This window comes from Monodelphis domestica, chromosome 2 (genome assembly GCF_027887165.1).
Source record: "Monodelphis domestica isolate mMonDom1 chromosome 2, mMonDom1.pri, whole genome shotgun sequence".
Lineage (NCBI taxonomy): Eukaryota > Metazoa > Chordata > Mammalia > Didelphimorphia > Didelphidae > Monodelphis > Monodelphis domestica.
In genome coordinates, this window is record NC_077228.1 from 156,568,373 (window position 1) to 156,591,062 (window position 22,690).

The following is a 22,690-nucleotide window of genomic DNA, read 5'->3' on the forward strand; positions in this document are numbered from 1 at the left end:
TTTCAGAATCATTTTTCCTTATGATGTACTTAAAAGTGACTCCAAATACTTTAGCTTTACCTTTTTCTTTTCTTTTTTGGCTTCTTTCCTTCCTCTCTCCTCTCCTTCCCTAAGCTTTCTTTTCATAGAGCTACTAGGCAAACTTACACTTTTTCTTTGCAAGTTATTATGGATCCAGGAGTGTACTCATTCAATAGCCCAATTGTTTTTCTCCAATAAGCCCAAAGACTTGGCTTGGTGAGTTCTGATTCCCTCCTTGTCAAATGTTCCATTTCCTTCTAGCTTTTGGCTGCTGCCATCTCTCCTCTGGCTATGATCTCTCTAGACTACATTCATTTGGGAGAGAACAGAAGCACATGGGAAAGGAGCTGGAGGAGAGAACCCACTCCTTCTGGATCACCTTCAATCCAGTTCAGTAAAAGATGTATGGTTTACAAGGCACTATCCTGAATGGTTTAGTAAATGCTCTGGATACAAAGAAAAAAGAAATACACTTAATGCACAAGTTGCTACTGGAGGGTTATGATATGATCTGAGCCTTGAAAGAAACTGATGATTCAGAGAGGGGGAGGTGAAGAGGGAGTGAATTCCAGGCAGGGAGAGAACCTGTGCAGACTGAAGTGGAAGAGAGAATGCCTATAATAGTAAGAGGGGTCAATTTTGGCTGGAGCATAGTATGTGATCTGGAACAAGCCTAGAACAACATCTTGTGCTTATTGGACATTTAGTTAATGCTTCTTGAGTGAATGAAGGTTTAATCTTTGCCTCTTGAGTTTTACCTGAAGAGTGCTGCAATGAAGACATCAGACTTTAGTAGTGGAGAATCATACTTGCCCAGAGTTTACCAGTTTGCCTTTCTAATCCATTCTCAGTCGAATGAGACTGAGAAAAGACCATCCTATTGGGCAATTAAAGAGATATTTATTTTCTTTTTAGAAAGCAATTTCAGTTGAGCGATTCGATAGAAAGCCAGATTGCAAAAGATTGAGGACTGAGTATAGATAGCTTTACTGGAAAGATCAGTGGTGAAAGGAAGGTGAGATAGGGAACAAACATTTAAAAGACTAGTTTAGGTCTTTTCCAGTTTCCAGAGGCTGAACATATTCTTTAGCAGTTCTCTGGAATCATGGTTTCATTAGAGTTCTAAGTCTTTCAAAATTATCAATTGATATTATGGCATTATCCTTTGAATCATTCTTCACCGTTCCTTTTCCAACATAATCTAGGAATAGTAAAGTAGTACTATCTCTATATCTGGGGTAGTTGTGTTTAAACTCCTAGGAGCTCTACCTTATACCTTAATGGGAGAGAATGATACAGAAAAGGAACCATCTGCCATGCTCATTGCTGCCAGCTGGCACATGTAGTGACCTCTCTGGATTATGTTGTAAGGCTGCTATTCTTCTTTAGGCAGGATGTATATAGACTTGGTGACTTAACAGCTCACTCCCCCTCCCCATACACTGAAACTTAAGGCAGAGGGAAGATGAATACAGCTGGAAAAGCCTGTATGAGCTTGTCTACGCCAAGATTTCTGTTTAGACAGAGGCTGAGGAGTTTTCCATCCAACTCAGAAGTCACTAAGGAGGATATTTTCTCCCTTCCAAAAGACTGTGAACGGAAGACAGCTAACACTGTGAAACAACTCTAGCAAAAACATCTTGAAATTCAGCTTTGAATTAGTGATAATTTGGCTCAAACTTGGCACCTGAAAGGATTGGCTATTTTGTTTCTTATGAGCAAAGATGCCACAGTGTAACTAATAACCATTTTGTAGCCTTTCCTCTAAATTTATATTTTAAAAAATTTGACTTTTATTTTTTTGAGAGGGGCGAGGGAATTCATCAAATGTGAACAAAAAGTAGGATATGAGGCAATATACTAATTATACAGAATATATTAAAGTCATTTCTTAAAATATTTATTTCCTTCTAATTTCTATGACTTTAATTATTAATCAAGCTACCAGGCAGATAGTAAGGGTTTGGATTTTCCATCTATCCAACGATTTTCCTTATGTTAAAGGTATTTAGTATAATTTTCTATTCTGTAACTAAAATTACAAAAAAAAAACAACCCAACCTTTCAAATAAGCATAAATGTTTAATAATAAATCATGTGGTCTAAAGAACAAAGTGAACTAAGTTGAAGTACAATTTGGTGCCAGTAATCCAAACAGCTATGCCCAAAACAGCAGTAAAATGAAAACTTTCTGGACCTCTTAATTTACAGACAAATTATTCAGTCCTTTGATACAGGTAGCCTTAGCATCTTAATTGGGGAATGCTCTTTCCTCTCCTCAAATAAATGAACTGTCTCAAGCACTTTTTTAGTTGCTTCATGCTTTACCCTTTTAACAAAGATTAAACAGCTGCTGAGTATTACTTAAATGATTAGGTGCACTCATTAAGTAGGCACTTTATCAGCTTCAATTTGGCCCAGAGAGAAAAATTGCTAGAGTTTTTGTTTGTTGGTTTGTTTGTTTGTTTTTGATGTAAACCAACTTCCAGAAGAACTCAAAAGATGCAACAATTTTGATCCATATGGAAACATGAGGCCATTTAAAACACATTTAAGCAAAATCTAACAAGATTTCAAGAGTCCAGAGTCTAAGAACAGCTTAAATGAGTTGTAGCCAAAAGCAAAAAATATAAACAAAAATACCACCCAACCCTCTCCTCTCTGCACTTGGTTCCGCTGGTCCTCAGGTCCAGGAAGTGCCTGGCTAAGAATTTTAGTTTGAAAGGACTTGCCAGAGCTTGTGTTCTGGTTGCAAAGCCCTCTGAGGTCTGACATTAAAGCTGTTTGGTCAGTCAGTAGCACCAACTACATGCCAGGCAGAGAATGAAAATATTTCTCCTATTTCTATATGTATTTTGAGGCACTTAGTGAACTTAATCCTTTCAAAATTCTTTTTATCACTGGCTACAAAATAAAACATCACAGAACTCTTGATCTAAGCATTAAGGCAGAAGGGCAAAGTCACTGAGCAGAAGACTGGCTATTTTAAAAACTTTATTTTTTAAAAAAATACAATATATGTAAACATCTTTCAGTCACAAGGCTTTGTAAAACAGCATATCAAATAGATATCTTAAATTTCTGCAGTATAAGCACCTTAAATTGTTTACTAACCGTGATTGCCTTAATTTCTCTTTTACTCTAGTAAGACTATTCAATCTACATGAAAATAAATACAATCATATTATGCTACAGATAGAAACACATGAAAAGAAATCACAAATTTACAACAGATTCTAATCATCTCCCTCACCTCCCCACTCCAATATCTGTAGTGGAATGTAAGATTGAATCCATATTTTGATAGGTAATTGTCTTTATTTATATTTTCATATTTCAGTTCATCAGAATGCAAACTGGCCTAGAATTAAGCTACTAAGGGGTCTAACAGATGTATGGTTAGAAAAGAAGTATTGTAAGGGTATAAAATGCAAACATATGTTGTTTTTTTAGAAGTAAAATTATAGTTAGGTAACAGTTTTGGGTTTTTTTGCACAAATTCTTTATGTTAGGCTTAATATATCTCCTGCAATTTAGTCTGTAGGTTACATGTGTCAATGGCTGAAAACTAAGTGGCCAACATAGTGTTGGTATGTATGATGTATTCATAAAGACTAAAATCTAGCTCTCAAAATTTAATGAATTACCAAAAAGTGAAACTAAAGTAGAGATTGGACAATGATTTCATAAATAATAATGAATACCTGAGATTTTACTGCAACCTAGAGATTGTTTCCCTCTGAATAAAATGTATGTATCAATATCAGAACCCTTTCATATTGTGTTCATAGTACAAAAAGCAATTGGAAAATGTACTCCAAAGGTATTGCTTTGTAATTTAAGCCATCATCATTTTTTAAAATTCTTTTTTACTAGGTACTTCAAATCTGAAATTTTATTTTTCAACCACTAAAATTTCAGCTTAGTTAGTAAAATGTGACTATTTAGCTTTAGTAGAAATTTAAAGGAAAAATTAAGCAATATTACTTTTAAAATTTTATGGTAATTAAAAAATAAGTGTGCTTCTGAAATGCTAACAGTAAATAGAGGTGACATCCACAAAACAGATTTTCTAGAAATAAACCCACAATTTAATAAGAGCACCATTATCCAAATACAATTACAATTTTAAACAACTCTGTAGTCTTTAAAATTCTTAGCTTTACTCAGGGATATATTTTATATTGCTATTCCTGAATAATTTCTTTTTGCCTTTGTCTTTTAACAATTGTTCACGGTTACCTGAAATGTCAAATTACTTGGTAAAATGTTGATTTAAATTTTAATTAGTTGATTAAATAAATTAATAAATTAAATTTAAATAATAAATTCTATTTGGTTTATGGTACTAGGAAATTTTGCCATCATTAAAATTGTATTATCTTTGAAATAACAAACCTTCATTTAAATTCAGCTTATATTATTACCAAAAATATTTCTAGAGAACAAGTTGTGCATTTTCAGGTAACAAATAGATGGTTACTTTTAGATTAGGAGAAAATTTTAGTATTCTCTCACCAAGAGAAAAGCCAACTGAAAAAGGCTTCTTCAATGGGCATGAGATAATCATTCAAACATTATTGAGAAAAATTAGGTTTCTCATAAATTCTAATGGAATCAGCATTTATAAAGCATATGCAAATGAGATTTACTCAAACAGGCTTAAGTCACTGCATAACCTGTCTGACAATCCTAATGCTGAGGTTAGGTAGTTTAATAGAATATCACATTAATTTCAGTCATCAATTTTTAAAATTATGCAACATTAGCAAGGCAGTGTGGAGATATGGATAGAAAGTCCACTTTAGAGCCTAGAAGATTTGTTTCAAATCCTGCTCCTATGTGACCCCCTCTCAGTGCTCTAAGCAACTCTCTAAGACTAGAAACTGCTGGGGCTAGCTTAGAGGGAACTTTCTCATCTGAGAGCCCCAAATCCCTTTCCTTATCCTAGTGTTTTTGGTATAATATCATTCACAATGAACAAATTTATAGCATTTTCTTGACTTCTTTTTTTGAAGAAATGGGAAAAATAGTTCAAAGTATCATTGATTTTTAGGAAGTTTTTGCCTTTCTTTTTTATGATTACGGGTGAAGAGGAAAAGGGAGAGAGGGAGAAAAAGAAAACAAACCTTAAAGTCAAGACTGCTCAAGAAAGACTCTATCCAACATATAGCTTTACATTATTGTGCATTTCTAGATTTACACCTTTGTGCATTTCAAGTTACTAGGTGTGGTTCCAGTGAAAAGACAATACAGGCAAGCTAACAACGATGGTTATATTTTTCCAAAAGTTAACACATCTACTACTGTTTTGGTAACATGGCCACAGCTTTTGAAAATACAGCAGCATGAAACATTAGAAGGTAGACACATGATTTACAGTTGTTCTCATTAAAAATGGTAATGCTTTTTTAAAAGCATAAGGCACTTAAGATTAAGACAGAAATTCTTTCTCCAGTTCATATATAGAAGGCCGGCTAGTTTTGCTCTTCATTCTGCATAAAGGGACAGTGTAGTCCCTGTTCTGACCTTCTACATCGATGTCCAGGAGTGAGGGTATGTGGAATTTAGTTCTGTCCTTGGTACTAAGTAGACAGTTAGTATTTGGTTCTGGGTTACCCTCTAAACAGTCTGTCTGAGCAGGACTATGCTTTGCACTTTCTGGAAGAACATGCTGTGGATTGAATCGACTTCTCAGAGAAGAAGGGCGAGGCCTGGGTATGATACTGACAGCACTTTGTTTTTCTAAAAGGGCCTCATTCGGCAGATTTCTCCGATGAATAGATGGGAAGTGCAGCATCCCAGAAACTTGAAAAATTGGCAGTTCAGAGACTCCATTGTTTGAGCAAGTAACTCCATTAGCTGAAAGAGAATGCAAAGACAAGATGTAATTAGAGGAATTTTAGTTTCTATAAAAAAGTCACTATAATGACTACATCAATTAAGTAATTATCTGGAAGTGAGAGTCTAATGAAAAATGACAAAGACTAAAGAGCTACCGTATCATATCATGAACACTGGCACACAATGAATGTTTGCTTTTTGCACATTAAGACCATATTGGTGATAGCTGCTCCATGCACAGGATTAGAACATGGAGGGTTACTTTTATCAAAAGTTATTTCAAGATATTGGCCTTACTTTAAATTAGAATTTTTTAAAGTAAATTTAAAAAATGCAGTCTGGATAGTCTTTTAGAAATAATTATTTTTAAAAGTATATTTCTTTAAAATTATTCTGAAAATAAACTTTTTTTTCCCCTCTATGAATGATTCTGAAACAGCCATAGATTTCAAACACCGGAATCACTTGAGCTTATTACTATTTTTCATTGCTTCACACGTAGCTGGCAAATGTTGATTAGTTTACCAACAAAAGAAAAGTAGTCAGGTTCCCTATGACCGAGGGCTCTATATAACTTGCACATAATAAATGCTTACTCTGTTGAAATGAATTTTTTCAAAAAGTCATTCTTCTGCTCAAATCTATAAAGTATTTTAAATTATTCTATTAATTCTAGGAGAATTTTACTAACTTTCAAAAGAACCTGATATGAACCCATTTAGTGCTCTGAAAAAAAGTCAATTTGGAGATTGGAGCACTCCCTGGTGGCAAGAGGAGAGTCTTGGTTCTGAATAGTACTGAGCCACCACACTTCTCTAATTTTCAGAGTATCACTTTACCAATCAATAACATAAAAGGATACCATCACCTTGCTATTATAGTCCAATTATTAGTCATTAATGAAATTAATTTGATAAAATTTCTATTTGGGCCACATAAACTATTGAACTGCTAGCTGTCAAATATATTGTCACAAATGGTATAGGGAATGCTTGATGAGGGATTCCCTCTCCCAATTAAGACTGGCAATTGCTCTGCACTTTTCAGGCTTGTGGAAATTGTTTGTGCTCGAGGTAATGTTGTTACCAGGTCATAGAACCAAGACACAGGAGAGGTGAGAACTGAACCCAGGAATTCCTAGCATTACAGACAATTCTCCAATCATTGTTTCCACAGCTTTTCACCATCATATGTTATCCCTGGGTAAATTAGCTCTCACTCGAAACATAACAATGACAATATATTTTAGGGAGAAAAAGACCTGGATCAGCTTTAAGAAACTTGAGCTCTAAGTCTTAGCTAGATAAGGCAGTAGAATGTCTCTGAATAACACATTTTTACCATCTAATGTAGGTTCAATTTTGTATCCTTGCATACTTATAACTACCCACCTGTCTGAAAAGCATTTCCATCAGATACAGTTCGTCTGTGACATGATACCCTCGTTTTTGATGGTGCATTATTTGGCACATTTCCAGATACCTGCTTTGTGAAAGGAGAGGAAGGCACATTCTTCAACAAGCTGTGATCAGTCACAAGTCCTGAAATTGCAGGAGGCTCACAGTTATTTCCCTGACTTACAGGGGAAACTCTTAAAACAGGAATGTCTGTTTCACAGGTACCCACAAATGTGTCTTCATTGTCTGAGTGTAGCAAACATTTTGTGGAGATGGAAGGCATGGACAGTAGGTTCACAGTGTTTGATGATGGACTTATTGATGGAATGTTAACATCTTCTCTTTTAGACTGTAATCTGGTTGGAGGACTGGAACTTCTTCGTAATTTAGAAGCACGATGAAATATCCCCTCACGTTTCTTCTTATCCTCTTTGGGCAACAATTCGTCAGGAGACTGTACCTTATTTAGTTCTCTAATATCCAATCCCAAAGCCACAGAAGCCAATAATGCAGCACACCCATATAATGCAGATTCCGTTTTCTTTTTGGGGGGTGTTCTACTAAGACTATTTGTGGGAGTCATTTGGGGAGTGCTAGCAGCAGAACTAGCAGAAGTTCCCTCTTCAAAGCTTTCAGGTTCTATAGTATTATCTCCCTGATCATCTTTCCAAAGAGGTAGATCAACATAGGCCTGATTCGGCAATTTTATTTGCTTTGGTCTTTTGTTGTCCAGTCCATCAGGGAAAAGTTTCAGCTCTGGAGAGACAATTAAATCAGAGGCATAGATACAAATGTAGTAGTATATTTTAATAAAAAATAAAATGTTATGGTGTTTTTTGTTTTTACATCACCTACATTTCCCAAAATAGCCTCCTCTATTACCTTTTAAAAATTAGTTGGTTCTGAGTTACCCTGGAAAATTCGAAGTTACATACTCAATAAAATAAATGGATCCCCAGCAAAATAATGTAAGGATATAGATACTCTAGTTGTAGTCCTGAATCCTAACCTAGCCAAACAATAAATCATAAGAAATATATAGCATGAAGTCAGTTTCCTCCCAGGAAGACTAACAGTGGGGGGGGGGGGGGGGGGACAATGGGAAGCAGACTGCTTTTTTTTTACTCTCTAGAGATGGAAGAGATTACATAGTACTACCTATTAAGTACATTCTCTTCAACATAAAAATTAAAAACTTTAAAAGTTCAGATTTCAAATCTAATGTAACAAATCCTAAGTTCTGAGCATATAATGATCAAAAGCACACTTACCTTGTTGGTCTACAAATAAAGAAGCTAATGGCACAGTTTTCTGGTTTTTCATTAAGATAGTTGACCAAGGATTACTACCATCTGAAAGGGGTCTTACTCTGAAAAAGAAATGAGTTTTTCCTAACATGACAGAATCATAAAAATTACAGCTTAGTGGCAGAGTAAAATCCAATTAGGTCATGGGGAAAGTGACTAAACAACAATGATAAGTTTTAATTTTGAAGAATAAAAGAATAAGATCTTATCAGGCTATCATTTTTTTTAAATGGCTAATAAAGAATGATCAGTGTAATAATGCATATACAACACTTATCTTGGGGAAAAACAAGACTGGTTAACTGAGATAATGGATATGATACATGCTAAAAGCAATGACAGTGGTCATTTTGCAATAAGTAAAAATCAGTAGTAAACTGCTATACCTTTCTTTGCAGTCAGTACGATCTTTTGTTTGAACCGAACTTGGTCCCCAGGTACAACCTTTCTTTTTGAAGTTTCTCTTCACATCCTCAAATTCTTCTTGGCGATAGGCTGTGCTTTTGCCCCAGGTTCTATTGCTTTCTTCTGAGGTGACTATATACAGAGATAAATCAGTCAGGGATCCTTTCACAGCTTTGTTATAAATAATCAAATTAGTCTGAGTAATTAAATCACCAGTAGCATTCCTTTTACTTAGATACCTATCCAAAGGGCTTAAATACCTGAGGAAGAAATGATCTATTTCACCCAAAGTTACCACAAATTCCACTTTTCAATCAAGAAAAGCAGTGAAGAGTAGACAAAATAATTAGGAAAGACACAAATTAAGAAGATAGCAGAAATGATTTGGTCTTATCTTCACATGCTGTGACATTCACGATTTTCCATTTTTATTTGAAAAAAGAAAACCCAACTGAGCATTTAATTTTTATTTTATTTAGCAGAATAATTTCAAAGAAATAATTGAGTAAAATAATTTCAATGAAAAAACTTGTGGCATTAAAGTTTAAGAGTTGAATAAGAGAATTTCACATTAATATTTTTATACTTAAATGCTCAGTCTTCAACCAATAGTTTAATTATGATTAAAAAAAATTAAGTCACAAAAGTCCCAATACCCTTTACAACTTAATTATGTCTTGCCTTTTTTCATTCCCTGACAGGGAGGTACATATTCACTTGTGATATCTACATCTTGCTGGTATACATATATACTGTTTCTCCGGTCATAAGAAGTACTTATATCTGATTTTGAAATCACTAGAGAAAAATTGTTTCTATTATTATACAGTTAGTGAACACTATCAATAAGATAAATGATATTAAAAAAACAAAAAAAGTTACAGATTTAGTCATGATCATTGTTTAAAACAGATGTGTCAAAATCAGGCCAGCACTAAGACTAGAACCAGATTAAAATGTAATTCAAAAATAAACACATAAAATACAATAAAACAGAAATAATGTTAATTTGTGGTTTTCTAAATTAACATGAAGGATCCATTTTGATGCAACATCACACTGGTTTAGCATACCATATTATATACGATGAAATAAAGGACGTTTCCTTAACTTTTTAAAAAATTTCATTTAAGAAAGATAAGGAGATTTTAAACTTTTTATGAATTTTGTTCAAGGTCAACTACATTCTTGGCAAGTGACCATGAACTTGTATAACACAAATTTGTCCTGGAATGTTTAATCACCTTTATCCTTCCTTTAACATCTTTCTTAATCATATAGGTATATATAAAACCTAACTTTCATGTTTTATCTTTGACAAACTTTAATCTCAATCTTCTGATTTTAGCTCAAACAATAAATGCATAAGATTCATTTTGGAATTCTTACTAAATAGATCTCCATGTTCACCTTGTGTGTGTCTGTTGTCTCCCTATTAGACTGAAAAGCCCTTGAGGGAAAGGATTATGTCTTTCCTCCCTCTTTTGTATCTCAAGTATTTGGTGTAGTACCTTGCACATGATTAACTGCTTGATTCTTTCAGATATATACATATGTATACATGGTAAGCATATATATGTATACATATGTATATATAGTAATAATGGTATATATTACCATGTAGACAAGAAATAGTACATATGTATATATATATATATATATATATATATATACCACATACATGGGGAAACCTTTGGACTTCCAGAACACCATGAGGTAAGTAAAAAAAAATTACAGAGACAAAATTCAAACTTGTCTAACTACCTCATTTAACTTTCATTCTACTACTTTTTTTTTCATAAATAGATATAGCACTTCTGGCTTCCAACAATCTATCCTCCATGAGTAAAGAATGAACAATAGATAAAAATAGCCTGAGTTCTTATTATGTTCAGACCACTAGGGAAGTGACTACTGGCCCCATGAAACATAGAGACTCATAAAAAAAAAATCACCATACTATATTATCATAGAACATTGAGTGTTAGAATTAGAAGAAAGAATACTGGAACTGTGAAGTCCACATTTGATAGTTAATGTGTAAATGAAGGCAAGCCATTTAACTTTTAAGAGCTTCAGTTTTCTCATAAATGGGGATAATAATCCTAGGAGCATCATAGGGTTGTGATGAGAATCCAATGAGAGGATACATATAAAACCATATTAAAGATATGTGTGTGTCTGTGTGCATGTGTATGTGTGCAGTGCATGCATGTGCTATGTGTGTATGTGTATATTTCATGAAGTCCACTGGAAAAGATGTAATTGGAGTTTGGAACCTAGAAAGAGAAACCAAGAAATCATCATGTTAGGAACATGACAATTGGGTTAGGTATGATGGGCACATAGTAAATTTAGTAGGGGAAAAATGGAAAAAAGACTGTGTTAGGTATAAGTATCAGTATAAGTAAAAGCACTATAGGAAGGCTCAGGGCATGCTTGGGGGTATGCACTACAGTCTGACTTAAGAATAATATGTAAAAGATGAGGCTGGAAATGTAGAGTGATGTCATATTGTGGAGGGTCTTGAATGCCAAAGGAAGACGAACTTTATTTAGAAGCACTGGAGATTACTGAGCATGCAACCATAGGTGTTTCAATCCAAAGGCTAGATGAATGAAACCAGCAATATCTTATCCTTATTTTTTCCTTCTTTAACAAATAATTAGCAACCTATTATTTTAAAAAAAACCTCTTAATGAACCTTAGGTGACTAAAGTGATCTCACAAACTCAAATTCATATGACAATATGTGATGCTAAACTCAGTAAGGATGCCTCTGATGCTCTCAACTCTTAGTACTTCCCCAGATCATTTTGTATTTATACAATTATGCATCTATAAAGGTTGCCCTAAAAGTCTAGTTCAGTTTAAATTTATGAACGCCACATAAATACACGCATCTTGAATATATATATCTGTATACCTACTGGATCCTCTCCTACCCTCCCTCCCTACAGCCCCAGTAGAACACAAGGTCTGTCAGGGCATAAACTATCTCTTCTCTTTATATACTCATTCAGGAGATGCTTAATAAATGTTTGTTTTTGATGATGGCTATTTGAATTAGTAATAGTTGTTTGATACATAACTATGAGGAATTAATAAGGTTGATTCAGTACTGCCAGTTTTAAAGGTAAACCTACATAGACTTACAGTTAACATACAAGTTCAATGGGTAATGCAAAATTGTAGTAGTCGTCGCTAAATTACCAATATCCAAAAAGGCTAGACAGCAGCACAACGCTTCAGTGTCAGAAGCAAATTAGAGCAAGATCACAAGAGTCAAATTACAACAAGGAGAACTCTGCCCTTGATAACTGTCCTCTAGACTTGATGAAGTCTTCCAAGCATAAGAAGCAAAATACAGAAAGTACTATTGTGATATAAAGGTCAATATATACTGACATGAGATATCCAACCATAAGACATATTCTGGCAGCAGCAGGAAGGATTAATAGCAAAGCAAAGACACTGGAGTAGAAGTAGGAAGAAAGTTTAAGTGGATATTGCATTAGTCCAGGCAGGTATAAATGAGGGCCTCTATAATATGCTAGGATGGTGGCAATGGAAACAGAGGGGTGGCAACGGAAACAGGGGGTGGCAACAGATGTAAGAGATTTGTTACATTTTAAGTACTAAGAATGGCAGGGCCAGAATCTGAAGTCAGGTATTTAAAATCCAATTTCAGTGCTCTTTTCTATGCCACATGGTCTAATTTATTATAACCTTAAGGAAGAATTCAATTTCAGTTACAGCAGAAAGGTGGAAGAAATGTTAGTTGTAAAGTTGAAGGAGAAGAAACATTTGTTAAGAAAGGGGTGAGAGTTCCAAAAGGCATTGTGGAAAGATTGGGAAACTGGCAGACCAATATGAAATGGGTCTAAGGATCATCTTTAAATAGCTTAAAACTAAATTGGTAACTCTGCATGACTAAGATTGAGGCACTAGTATGAGACAAATCAGATTGGTGTGGCAAGTTTTACTGGCAAAACTTAAGGAATTTATCAAGTCCAAAGTTCAAAATAGGATTTGGAGTATTGTGAGAGGGAAGAGTCAAAGATGACACTGAGGATGTGGTTGGGTGACTGGAATTATGGCAGTGGCCTTGACAGCAACAAGGAAATATGGAAGAAGTGAAAGTTAGGGGATTAAAGATAATTAATTCAGTTTTGGACAAGCTAAAATTGAGATGCCTACGGGACATACAATTTGAGATGTCCAAACTGGTGATGTAGGACTGAGCTCAGGACAGAGGCTGGAGCTGGATACGTAGATCTGGGAATATTTTTCATACAGGTGATAACTGAAGCTATGGGAATTAATGACATCACCAAGTGAGAGAGTAGAGAGAGATAACAGAAGACTTGAGGGTCACACGTAATAGGCATTAGATGGATAAAGATCAAACAATTGATGTTTGAAAAGGAGCATTTAAAAGAATCAAATGGGTAGTATGCATTAACCTGCCAGAGGCTTAAAAGTAGAGAGCAACTGAAAAACAGGATCTCTGTTAGCGGGCAAGAGGGCCTATGAAGAGGAGCTTCTGGGACCTAAGGATATTGCTTGTCAACATAAGAGTGAAGCAGAAATGGACGAGATGTTTCTCTTGGATACTGCCTGGGAATATGTGCCAAAAAGAGAAGTTACTGGTATTAGGCATTCAAGGAGTTAGGAGTGACCAAGTGTGAAGGAATAAAGTTTGGATTTACAAACAAGAAAGACTGTTTCTGTAACACCTCAAATTTCAGAGGACTGATTACAAAGAATTAAGACTCATCTCCTGCCTGAGAGGTGATGAATGACATATGTAACATGAGAAACATGTTTTGGGCATGATTGTTTTGCTCAACAATAAATAATTATTACAAAGGTTTTGCTCTTCTTTATTCTTCCCCCAAATTTGGAATGAAAGGAGAGAAAACACATACTTATTCATCCAAAAGGAAAACAAGCTCATCAGGGTTTATTTTCTTAATGTCCAAGAAGTCAGCAGAAAGGCTCTATCTTAAACTGGAGTGAGTAGTAATATAGAAGATAAAAAATGAAAGAAGTAAAAAAAAAGTAGAAGAGTTGTATTAATGACCAAGATCTAATTGTGCACTTTGCAGGCAAAGCTGCCACTTGCCAAGCTTACAGTGGACATTATTGAGGTGAAGTATGGAGAGCTTTCTGACTAGGGGTACCTCAAAAAAGGTTTTTTTTATCATATATCCCCCTTGAATGGTTGAAATCATGTTGTTAATACAGCTATGAATGTCCCCTAGCTAAACTTCCTTAATAAGCACATAGTACATCCAATGTGTATTAATTAAAGGACTGACAATCTAGAGCAGGTTTAAAAAGAGTTAAGACCATTAAGGTTGATTCATTCTTCTTTTCCCTACTTTAATAACTGCTAGCAAAATGACATTCATTGGTATTTTATAGTTTACTCAAGCAAGAACAAAGTAAAAGTATTTTGTTGAATGTAAACACACACACACACTAATAAAAGTGTGGTTATGGAGAAGTAAAAAGGATTTAAATCGTATATGCATACATATATATATATATATTAAGTAATTTCTCTATAGTTACAAAACTATTAGGCATCAGAAATGGGATGGAACTCAAGACCTGAAATCAGAGTTTACTGCTCTCTATTATATAGAGCTGCCTCATGTGAAAATTACTCAATTGTTTAAATTTTCCAATGGTTTCTGATATCAGACCTTGCTTCCTGTTCCAGTCTAAACTGATATCCTCTCAAAGTCCACAAAAAGCAAATATTTGGTAATTATTTAGAAGAAACACTTTTCCTGTCAATAAGGATGCAGAAACATAAATCATTGCCCAAAATGTCTTATTAAATGATAACTATTAGATGCATCTATAGGCACACACATGAAACATCTCTTACCAAGATTTAAATTATTTTTCTGCTTTGAAGTCAATCACCTTTGGAAGGAACATTAGCTTAAAAAAAAATTCCAGTGAGTTTTCACCTAGCACCTAATTTGAAACTCATATTAGCACAGGGAATAGGAAAATTGGATGAATATTAAATTCTTGTCAGTAAAATAGTTCTTTCTATAAGAATCATAAAGATTTCTGAGGAGAAAGAAAAGAAAGAAGGTGAGAAAAGATAAAGAGGGAGAAGGGGAGAGGAAAGAGGGAACTAGGGGAAAAGAGCAAAAGAAAGATTCTAAATACTACCTAAACCCATTTGTTAATCTTGAGGTAAGAGAGAGTTAAAGATCTTATGAGATAATGACAAAATTATAAAATAGTTTCTCAAACTCTCCATTCTACTTTAAAATCTTTATCTTAACAGTAAGACGATCTTAATTTTGTAGCATTCTAAATATCTGAAGCCATCATTGTTTTATTATTTTTTTTCTCCTCTTGGTATTTAAGAAACTAGACTGAATCTGAATATATTAACTTTGAATCTAAGAAGTGTGACAGCTATCCCAAAAAAAGGAAAGCTTGCCTGAAGTAGTAGTAAATCCCCCTATGCTAGAGGTCTTCAAATAAAGGTCAGATGGACACTTGTTAAGGGTGCTATAAAGATGATTCTTTTTCAGATACAAGTTGGAGACCAGATGACCTCTATGTTCCCTGCCAGCTCCTAGATTCTGTGGTTAAGAATCTAAAACCAAATTTTATTTTCCAAAATAGCTTAAGAACACTAAAGAATATTTTGCTTCCAATTTGCTATTTAAACATTTTTCATTGTTATTGATTCAAAATAATTATTACAATAGATTAGATTTATGTAATGGTGAGAAGACCGGGACTGAGGGGAGAAGAAATCTACAACTTACGTTGTATAGCTCGGAGCCGAGGAATTATTGTTGGGCTACTTGGAGGGCTAGAACTGTTACTGTTTAAACTTCTTCGTTTATCCAAATTTGGAGAAGCTTGCACTGTTATTTTGTGCTGGAAATCTGTTGGATAAAAAAGTAAGTAATATTTAATATCTACTGCAGATATATAAACTAAGTCTTGTACACCTATTTCTTTGGCACATAAATAAAGAAAAAATAACCAAGACAGTATAGGATAGTGTGTCTAACATCCCATGGCTTTTTCCTTAAAAGAATATATCTTTTAAACTTAATTTATAACCACCGGAATCTTGCCTATAAATTAGTTGTAAGTAAAATGAAGGAATTCATAAAATTAGTATACAAGATGATCGGCTCAGTAATATGTTGGTGTAAATATATAATGTATGCAGGATAAAATGAGAAGGAAAAAAATCTTAAGTTCTTTCTTCAACAGAAGAGGGAAAGCATATTGTTATATGCTACTTCATGAATAGAAGAATCTGTTTCTTTAGGAGTATTAAATGAAAGTCAGTTAAAATATAAGGACAAGTTAATGAGAGGATGTCTAATTTCCAGTAGAAGTAGAATACCTTTCTTCCAAAAGAGTTCCAAGTACTTTTGCTGAAAAACTAAATAAGTATTATTATTATTATTATTATTATTATATGTGTGTGTATACATATATATACATATATTACTATTATAACTTCTCTCAAGTGGTTTATTCTCTAGAATCAAAACTTAAATCTATGGATTGAAATTCTTCCTTTTGGATGGCATACACACTGACCTTTTCTAATAAAGAGCATTGGTGCTCTAGAGTTTTAATATCTGATTCAAATAATAGCTGTTACTAAATACTTGTGTGATCCTGGGCTAGTTACTTAATCTCTGTGCCTCAAATTCTCCAGCTGTATTATGAGAAGATTGGACTCAATGGCCTCCAACATCCCTTCCAGTCTCAGATCTATGACTTAAACTAAAATAATATATATGCTTAACATTTCAGAAGCAAAGTAAATGTATTTTCTTTCTAAAAAAACCTTGCTTCATTGGTGCCTTATAAAAAAACTATGCTTTACAATAATCCTATATAGGCAAATTCTACAAAGATGTAAAAGCTTCCAGTGAAACTCAAGAGATGATCTCTGCCTCTTAGAATCTCTAGATTTATTCAGGTTCCAATTCAAATGCTACCTCCTATATAAGAGGCCTTTCCTGAGCCCCCATCCTCAACCCCCCAGTTGCTAGCACTATCCCCCTGGAATTAACCCCTATTTTATATAAAGGATAATATTGGCTCATAAATTTAGAACTTAAAAGGATTTCAGAGGTATAGTTTAATTGAAATCCTTCCAATTGATGATAAGGAACTGATGCCTAGTGAGGTTAAATAACTTTCCATAGTTCACACAAATACTAAGTACAGAGCCAGGATTCAAACTCGGGTCATCTGACTATAAATCCAGGACACTTACCAATGTGCCATGTTAGTGTTTCCTTGGAGAGACTGGAAGCACCTTAAAGGTAAGAATTGTTTCACTTTTGTCTTTGCGTGTTCAGCGCCTAACACTGGCACAGAATATGAACTTAACATGTGTTTACTGACTCAAATTTTCTGACCAAGAATCAGCCTAAGTTCAGGAAGGCTCATTACCATCACCTTGCCATCAAGTGATGATAATCTTTGATAGCAAACTTTTGAAGAATGTTTACTAAAGTGTAGAGGTGTTACGACCTCTACATCAGAGGGAAACGGTACCCTAAATAACAAAATCATGGATGCTCTGAAGTGTATTATCTTGCTATTTGTCATCAAGATGACTGAAATAAGGATCACATCTATAAATAATCTACTTTAAAAATGCGCATGCTTGAGATCTGCCTCCCCCCTTTAGCATTTAAACCTTCAAAAGAGAAAAATCATCTTAGTAGCTGCCAATTATAACTCTTTTAGCCATTCTACATAAATTGCCATCATCTATTATATTTGTAGGGAAATAGGAGGGAAGAGAGTAGCCAAAGACAAATGAGGACGATGGTTTATATAATAACCCAGCACCATCTTGTGGACCAACAAGTAAACAGCAATGTTATACTTTATATAAAACACTGAACTTACGTTTTATTTCAGAGGGAAAAGGATGCAATGAGAACCAGAGAGAACCATGGAAATCATCCAGTCCATCCCTTCCATTTACAAATACAGAACAGAAGCTCAAGAGGGAAAGTCACTTGACCATGAACACAAAAGGAGTCAGTGACAGAGGTAGGATTTGAATCCAGGTCCCCTCCCTCCAAATTCATTCTCCACTGAATACTGATTTATTTTTTGACCAAAAATGTCCTCTTCTTTCCTCATTTAAAAAAGAAAAAAAGGAGGTGGAGCCAAGATGGTGGAATAGAAGCAGGGAAGCTCAAAACCATCATGAGAATTTCTCCAACCAACCTCAAAATAACATCAGAAAACAAATACAGGAGTGAAAGAACAAACAAGGAGACAGAGTGAAGCAACTTTCATAAAGAGAGCATATGGGTCACTGGGGTAAGAGGAAAACACAGCTAGCAAGGAGTAAGGAACACGCCAACAAGACACCCCCACCCCACGTCTAATGGTCTAGTTTCTGAACCTGGTCCCAATCCAAAATCCATACCCTGAGACCCTGCCTAAGCCAAAAGCACTCCAACCCAATGCAGACCCCATTAAGTTCCAAGCAAACCTGTAGGTCCAGAATTCCAGCATGAGGCAGGTTATGTTGTGTACCTGATCTGTGTAAACCTAGAGTGAGGCCAGGAGCCCCAGCCCAAGCTTATAGTGAGGACCTGAATCCCATTTTGAGGCAGTCTGTGTGGCACTCCAGTTCAGTGGTAAACCCAGAGCTAGACCCCCCCCCCAAGTCCCCAACTAAGGGAGTCCAGACATAGTTAGTCAAGGGCAAGGTAGTCCAAAGTGTGCTAACCTGATCAAGTCCAGAGTGAAACCAAAAGTCCCTGTTCAAGCCTGAGGCTAGACTTTTAGTCATGAAAAGGCTCAGAGGCTGATTGAAATCAGTAGTGGGAGGTAGCTTACAGAGCTCTGAACCCACAAGCCATCATACCACCTTAAAAGAACTGAAACTTATGAAACCCAGAAATAAGGCTAAGGGTAGCATCAAGGAAGAACTTAAGTTTAAGAGAATGCCCTATCCTCCCTGAGAACAGAGCCTCTCTTTAAATGAAAGTGAAAATCAAGAAAAAGGCTGGGAAAATGAGCAAACATGGGGAAAAAATCCTAACAGCAGAAAAATTTTATGGAGACAAAGAACAAGGCACAAACTCAGAAGAGGAAGATGAAAACAAAGTAAACACATGCAAAGCTTCAACGAAAAATATGAATCTGTCTCAGATTTGGGAAGAACTAAAAAAGCATTTCAAAAATCAATTAGGAGAGGCAGAGGAAAAATGGGGAGGAGAAATGAAAGCAATGTAAGAATAAATGGGTCATAAAAAGAGAGATTCAAAAGCTCAAAGAAAATCATTCCTTAAAAATTGGAATTGGGCTAATGTCTTCCTGAGACATCAAGAAACAATTAAACAAAATCAAAATGATGAAAAAAAGAAAAACAAAAGAAAACATGAAATATCTCACTGAAAATACAAATGACCTGGAAAATAGATCCAGGAGAGAAAAATTTTAAGAATTATTAGACTACCTGAAAGCCATGATCAAAATTATCAAACAAAACTAAAAAAGAAAAAAGACCTAAGAAGTATCATTCCAGAATAAAATAAATCTGGTAGGAACTTAAGTCTATTTTTATCTTCTATGGATATAAGCTGAGGAGCACCTTAAGGAGAAAACAAGAATACTGAGCTATATTTCATTACTCTATGAAATGACTACAGATTTCTGTTGATACACTTTCACCTTTTTAAAAAAAATAAAATGCCTTTTTTTCATATTTCTCAAACATTCCACAAAGGGAAACACTAGGAAAACAGAATTATAGATTTAACAATGAAAGGGACCTCAGAGGCCACCTAATTCAATTCCCTCCTTTTTCAAGAGAGTTTAGGTGACTTTTTCAAGGTTACTGGGGTAGTAAGTGAAAGATAGTGGATTTGAACCGAGCCTTTGGACTTCAAATCCACTATACTAATCTGCATTTTTGATAAAGTAAACATGTTTGTTTAGTTAAGGTATTCCTACTGAATGCTTTTAGACACATTACAGATAGCTTCCAGGATCAATAAGCCAACAAATATTTAGTATGTACTTATTATTTGCCAAGCACTATGCAAAACACTGAGGATACGGAGAAAGGTAAAAATAGTTTACATTCTAATGGGGGAGACAACATATGAATTACTATGTACATACAAAACACATGAGTAAATGGCAGATAATTTGAATAGCGAAGTCACTAAAAACTAAGAGGAGGTCAACAAAGGCCTCCTGCAGAAGGTGGGATTTGAGCTATGTCTTACAGGAAGCCAGAAAAACTAAGAAGCAAAAGTAAGGAAGCAGAACATTCTATGCTTTGGGGAACAGTCAAGTACAGAGCTATAGATGAACTGTCAGATCTGAAAAACATCAAAGTAGGCCAGGTACGTTGGACCACTAAGTACATGGAAGAGAGTAAAGTCTGAGAAGACTGGGGAGGCAGAAAAGGGTCAGACTAGGAAGAACTTTAATTACTAAGCAAAGGGCTTTATATTTTATACTAGAGGTAAAAGAGAGTAACTGGAAACTTATTAAGCAAAGGGATGACATGATCAGACCTATGCATTAGAAAAATCATCTAGACAGTTAAGTAAAAGATGAATTAAGAGTAAGGAGAGATTTGAAGCAAGGAAACTAACCAGAAGGGGTTTTTTCTATATTCCAGGTGAAAGATGATGAGTGCCAGCATTGGGGTGGTCACACTGTAAATGAAAAGAATTGGACATATACAAAAGTAGTTGTGAAGGTAAAAATAACAAGATTTGGCAATGGACTAGACAGAAGCAGCAGAGGTGAGTTAACAGTCAAGGATGATGCCAAAGTTATAAGTCTGAGTGACTAGATGATTGCTTTGACAGTAATAGAAAACTTGGGAAGAGGGGAGGGTTTGGGGGAAATGTCTTTTGGTTTAGATATGTTGTGATTGCTATGTCTATGATAGACAATTAAATTGAGTGGATATTTAGTTCAAGATATTAAAAAGACAAGTTAGCAATGTGGGACTGAGCTCAGGAAAGAGACTAAAGCTAGATATATAGATCTGGAAATCATCTGCACACAGATGATAAATGAACCCATAGGAGTTGATGAGATCACCAAGTAACTCAGAATAGAGGGAAAAGAGAAGATCTAGAGCACAGCCCCAAGAAGCACCAATAGCTGGAGAGTGTGACAGTGATGAAGAATAAGCAAGAAAAAAAAATTGAGGAGCAATCAGACAGATAGAAAGAGAACTAAGAAAAAGTTACAAATAACCAAGAAAGGAAAGAAATATCCAGAGGAAAAGGGGATCAATAGTTTCATATGCTATGGAGAAATCAAGAATGATAACTGAGAAAAGACTACTAGATTTGGCAATTATAAAATCATTAATGACTTACAAGGGGACATACATTAGGTAATGAGGTCAGAAGCCAGATTAGAAGTTTTATAAGAGAGTGAAAGAAAATACCATGGAAAACTTAAGGAGACAAGAAGGTCTGAAATAGGTGTTGTGGAGAATGGGATCATAATTAGGGAGGAATAGAAGGTCAGCTTCAAGTAATGAAGGCCTCATTAGATATTATAAAATTATAGAGGATCCAAGCAGTACACTTTATAGATTCTCTCTAGCTCCATTCAAGAGCAAGTAATTAAGAGTGAAATAGAAGGGGGCAGTCAAGTGGCTCAGTGGATTGAGTCAGGTCTAGAGATAGAAGGCCCAGGATTCAAATCTAGCCTTAGACAGTTCCTAGCTGTGTTACCCTAGGCAAGTCATTTGATTTCCACTGCCTACTCCTTGCTACTCTTCTGCCTTGAAACAAATACACAGTATTAATTCTAAGGTAAGGGCTATTTTTAAAAAAGGAGTAAAGGAGAGAGGTGGTTAGAGAGATCCAGGATTGGGATTTGGCAAGGCATGATTGATTGGACAAAGGGAAAAGAAATCTGAGAGCACAGAATAGCAGAGATTAATTAGTTCGACAAGGGATACAAAGGACAAGAGTATAAAAATGCAACAGTGATAACCAAGAAAAGATTAGAAGTGGAACAAATGGAAACCACAGTGAGGATAAAGACGTTGGGGTATAAGACATATGGAAAGATGGAGTAATAAAAGAAAGGGGACTTTCAAAGTTCATGAACAAAAAAAGTGGAATATTTATGGCGATGATAAGATTAGGGAGTATGGTCTTCTTTGTGTATAGTTGAGGCACAGTGGAAGAGTCAAGAGAATTGAAGAAACTGGGAAGTTAGGGTATATGAGGGAGCATGAATATATGTTGGTGTCCCTTAGAGATGAGGAGAAAAGAACTATGAGCCAAGCACTGAACTTGCTGAGGAAGGAAGGTGTTGATAGATAATTGCTCTCCAGCCATACGGATATAAATTCATTAATACATTTGAATAGCATGCACCTTAAAGGAAGAGAAGTTCCTTACTGATTGTAAGAGATGGAGAATCTTGAAGCAGAAATAGAGAGCAAACTCCCATCATGACCAGAGAGTCAGGAGTATGAGAGAAAATCTAGCCACTACTAGAAAAGAGTGGTGAGGGAAGATGGGTCTTTGGAAAGGAGTCATGTCCCAGTGAGGGTCAGAAGCTGAAAGTTTGGAGAAAGAAAGATGTTTAAGAAGAAAGGAAGTTTTAGCTAGGAGCTCCAAAGGGTATAGTGGAAAGGGCAGGCAGATCTAGAGTGGAACAATAGAAGGGTAGGGT

At 35.2% G+C, this 22,690-nt stretch overlaps 1 protein-coding gene across 2 annotated transcripts in view; it reads right to left on the reverse strand.

The window, feature by feature from the left end:
- Window positions 1-2,083: 2,083 nt before the first annotated feature.
- The window catches only part of MAP3K21 (mitogen-activated protein kinase kinase kinase 21), a 72,958-nt gene continuing 52,351 nt past the window's right edge, over window positions 2,084-22,690 (reverse strand). The window contains exons 6-11 of one of the 2 annotated variants that reach the window (XM_007481604.2): window positions 15,784-15,906; window positions 9,656-9,772; window positions 8,956-9,106; window positions 8,534-8,631; window positions 7,257-8,018; window positions 2,084-5,883 (exon numbers count right to left, since the gene is read on the reverse strand). In XM_007481604.2, coding sequence (XP_007481666.2) covers window positions 5,456-5,883; window positions 7,257-8,018; window positions 8,534-8,631; window positions 8,956-9,106; window positions 9,656-9,772; window positions 15,784-15,906 — 1,679 coding nt within the window. In that variant the 3' untranslated portion in view covers window positions 2,084-5,455. The remainder of the gene's footprint in view (window positions 5,884-7,256; window positions 8,019-8,533; window positions 8,632-8,955; window positions 9,107-9,655; window positions 9,773-15,783; window positions 15,907-22,690) is intronic. The other variant, XM_007481605.2, reaches the window with a different exon arrangement.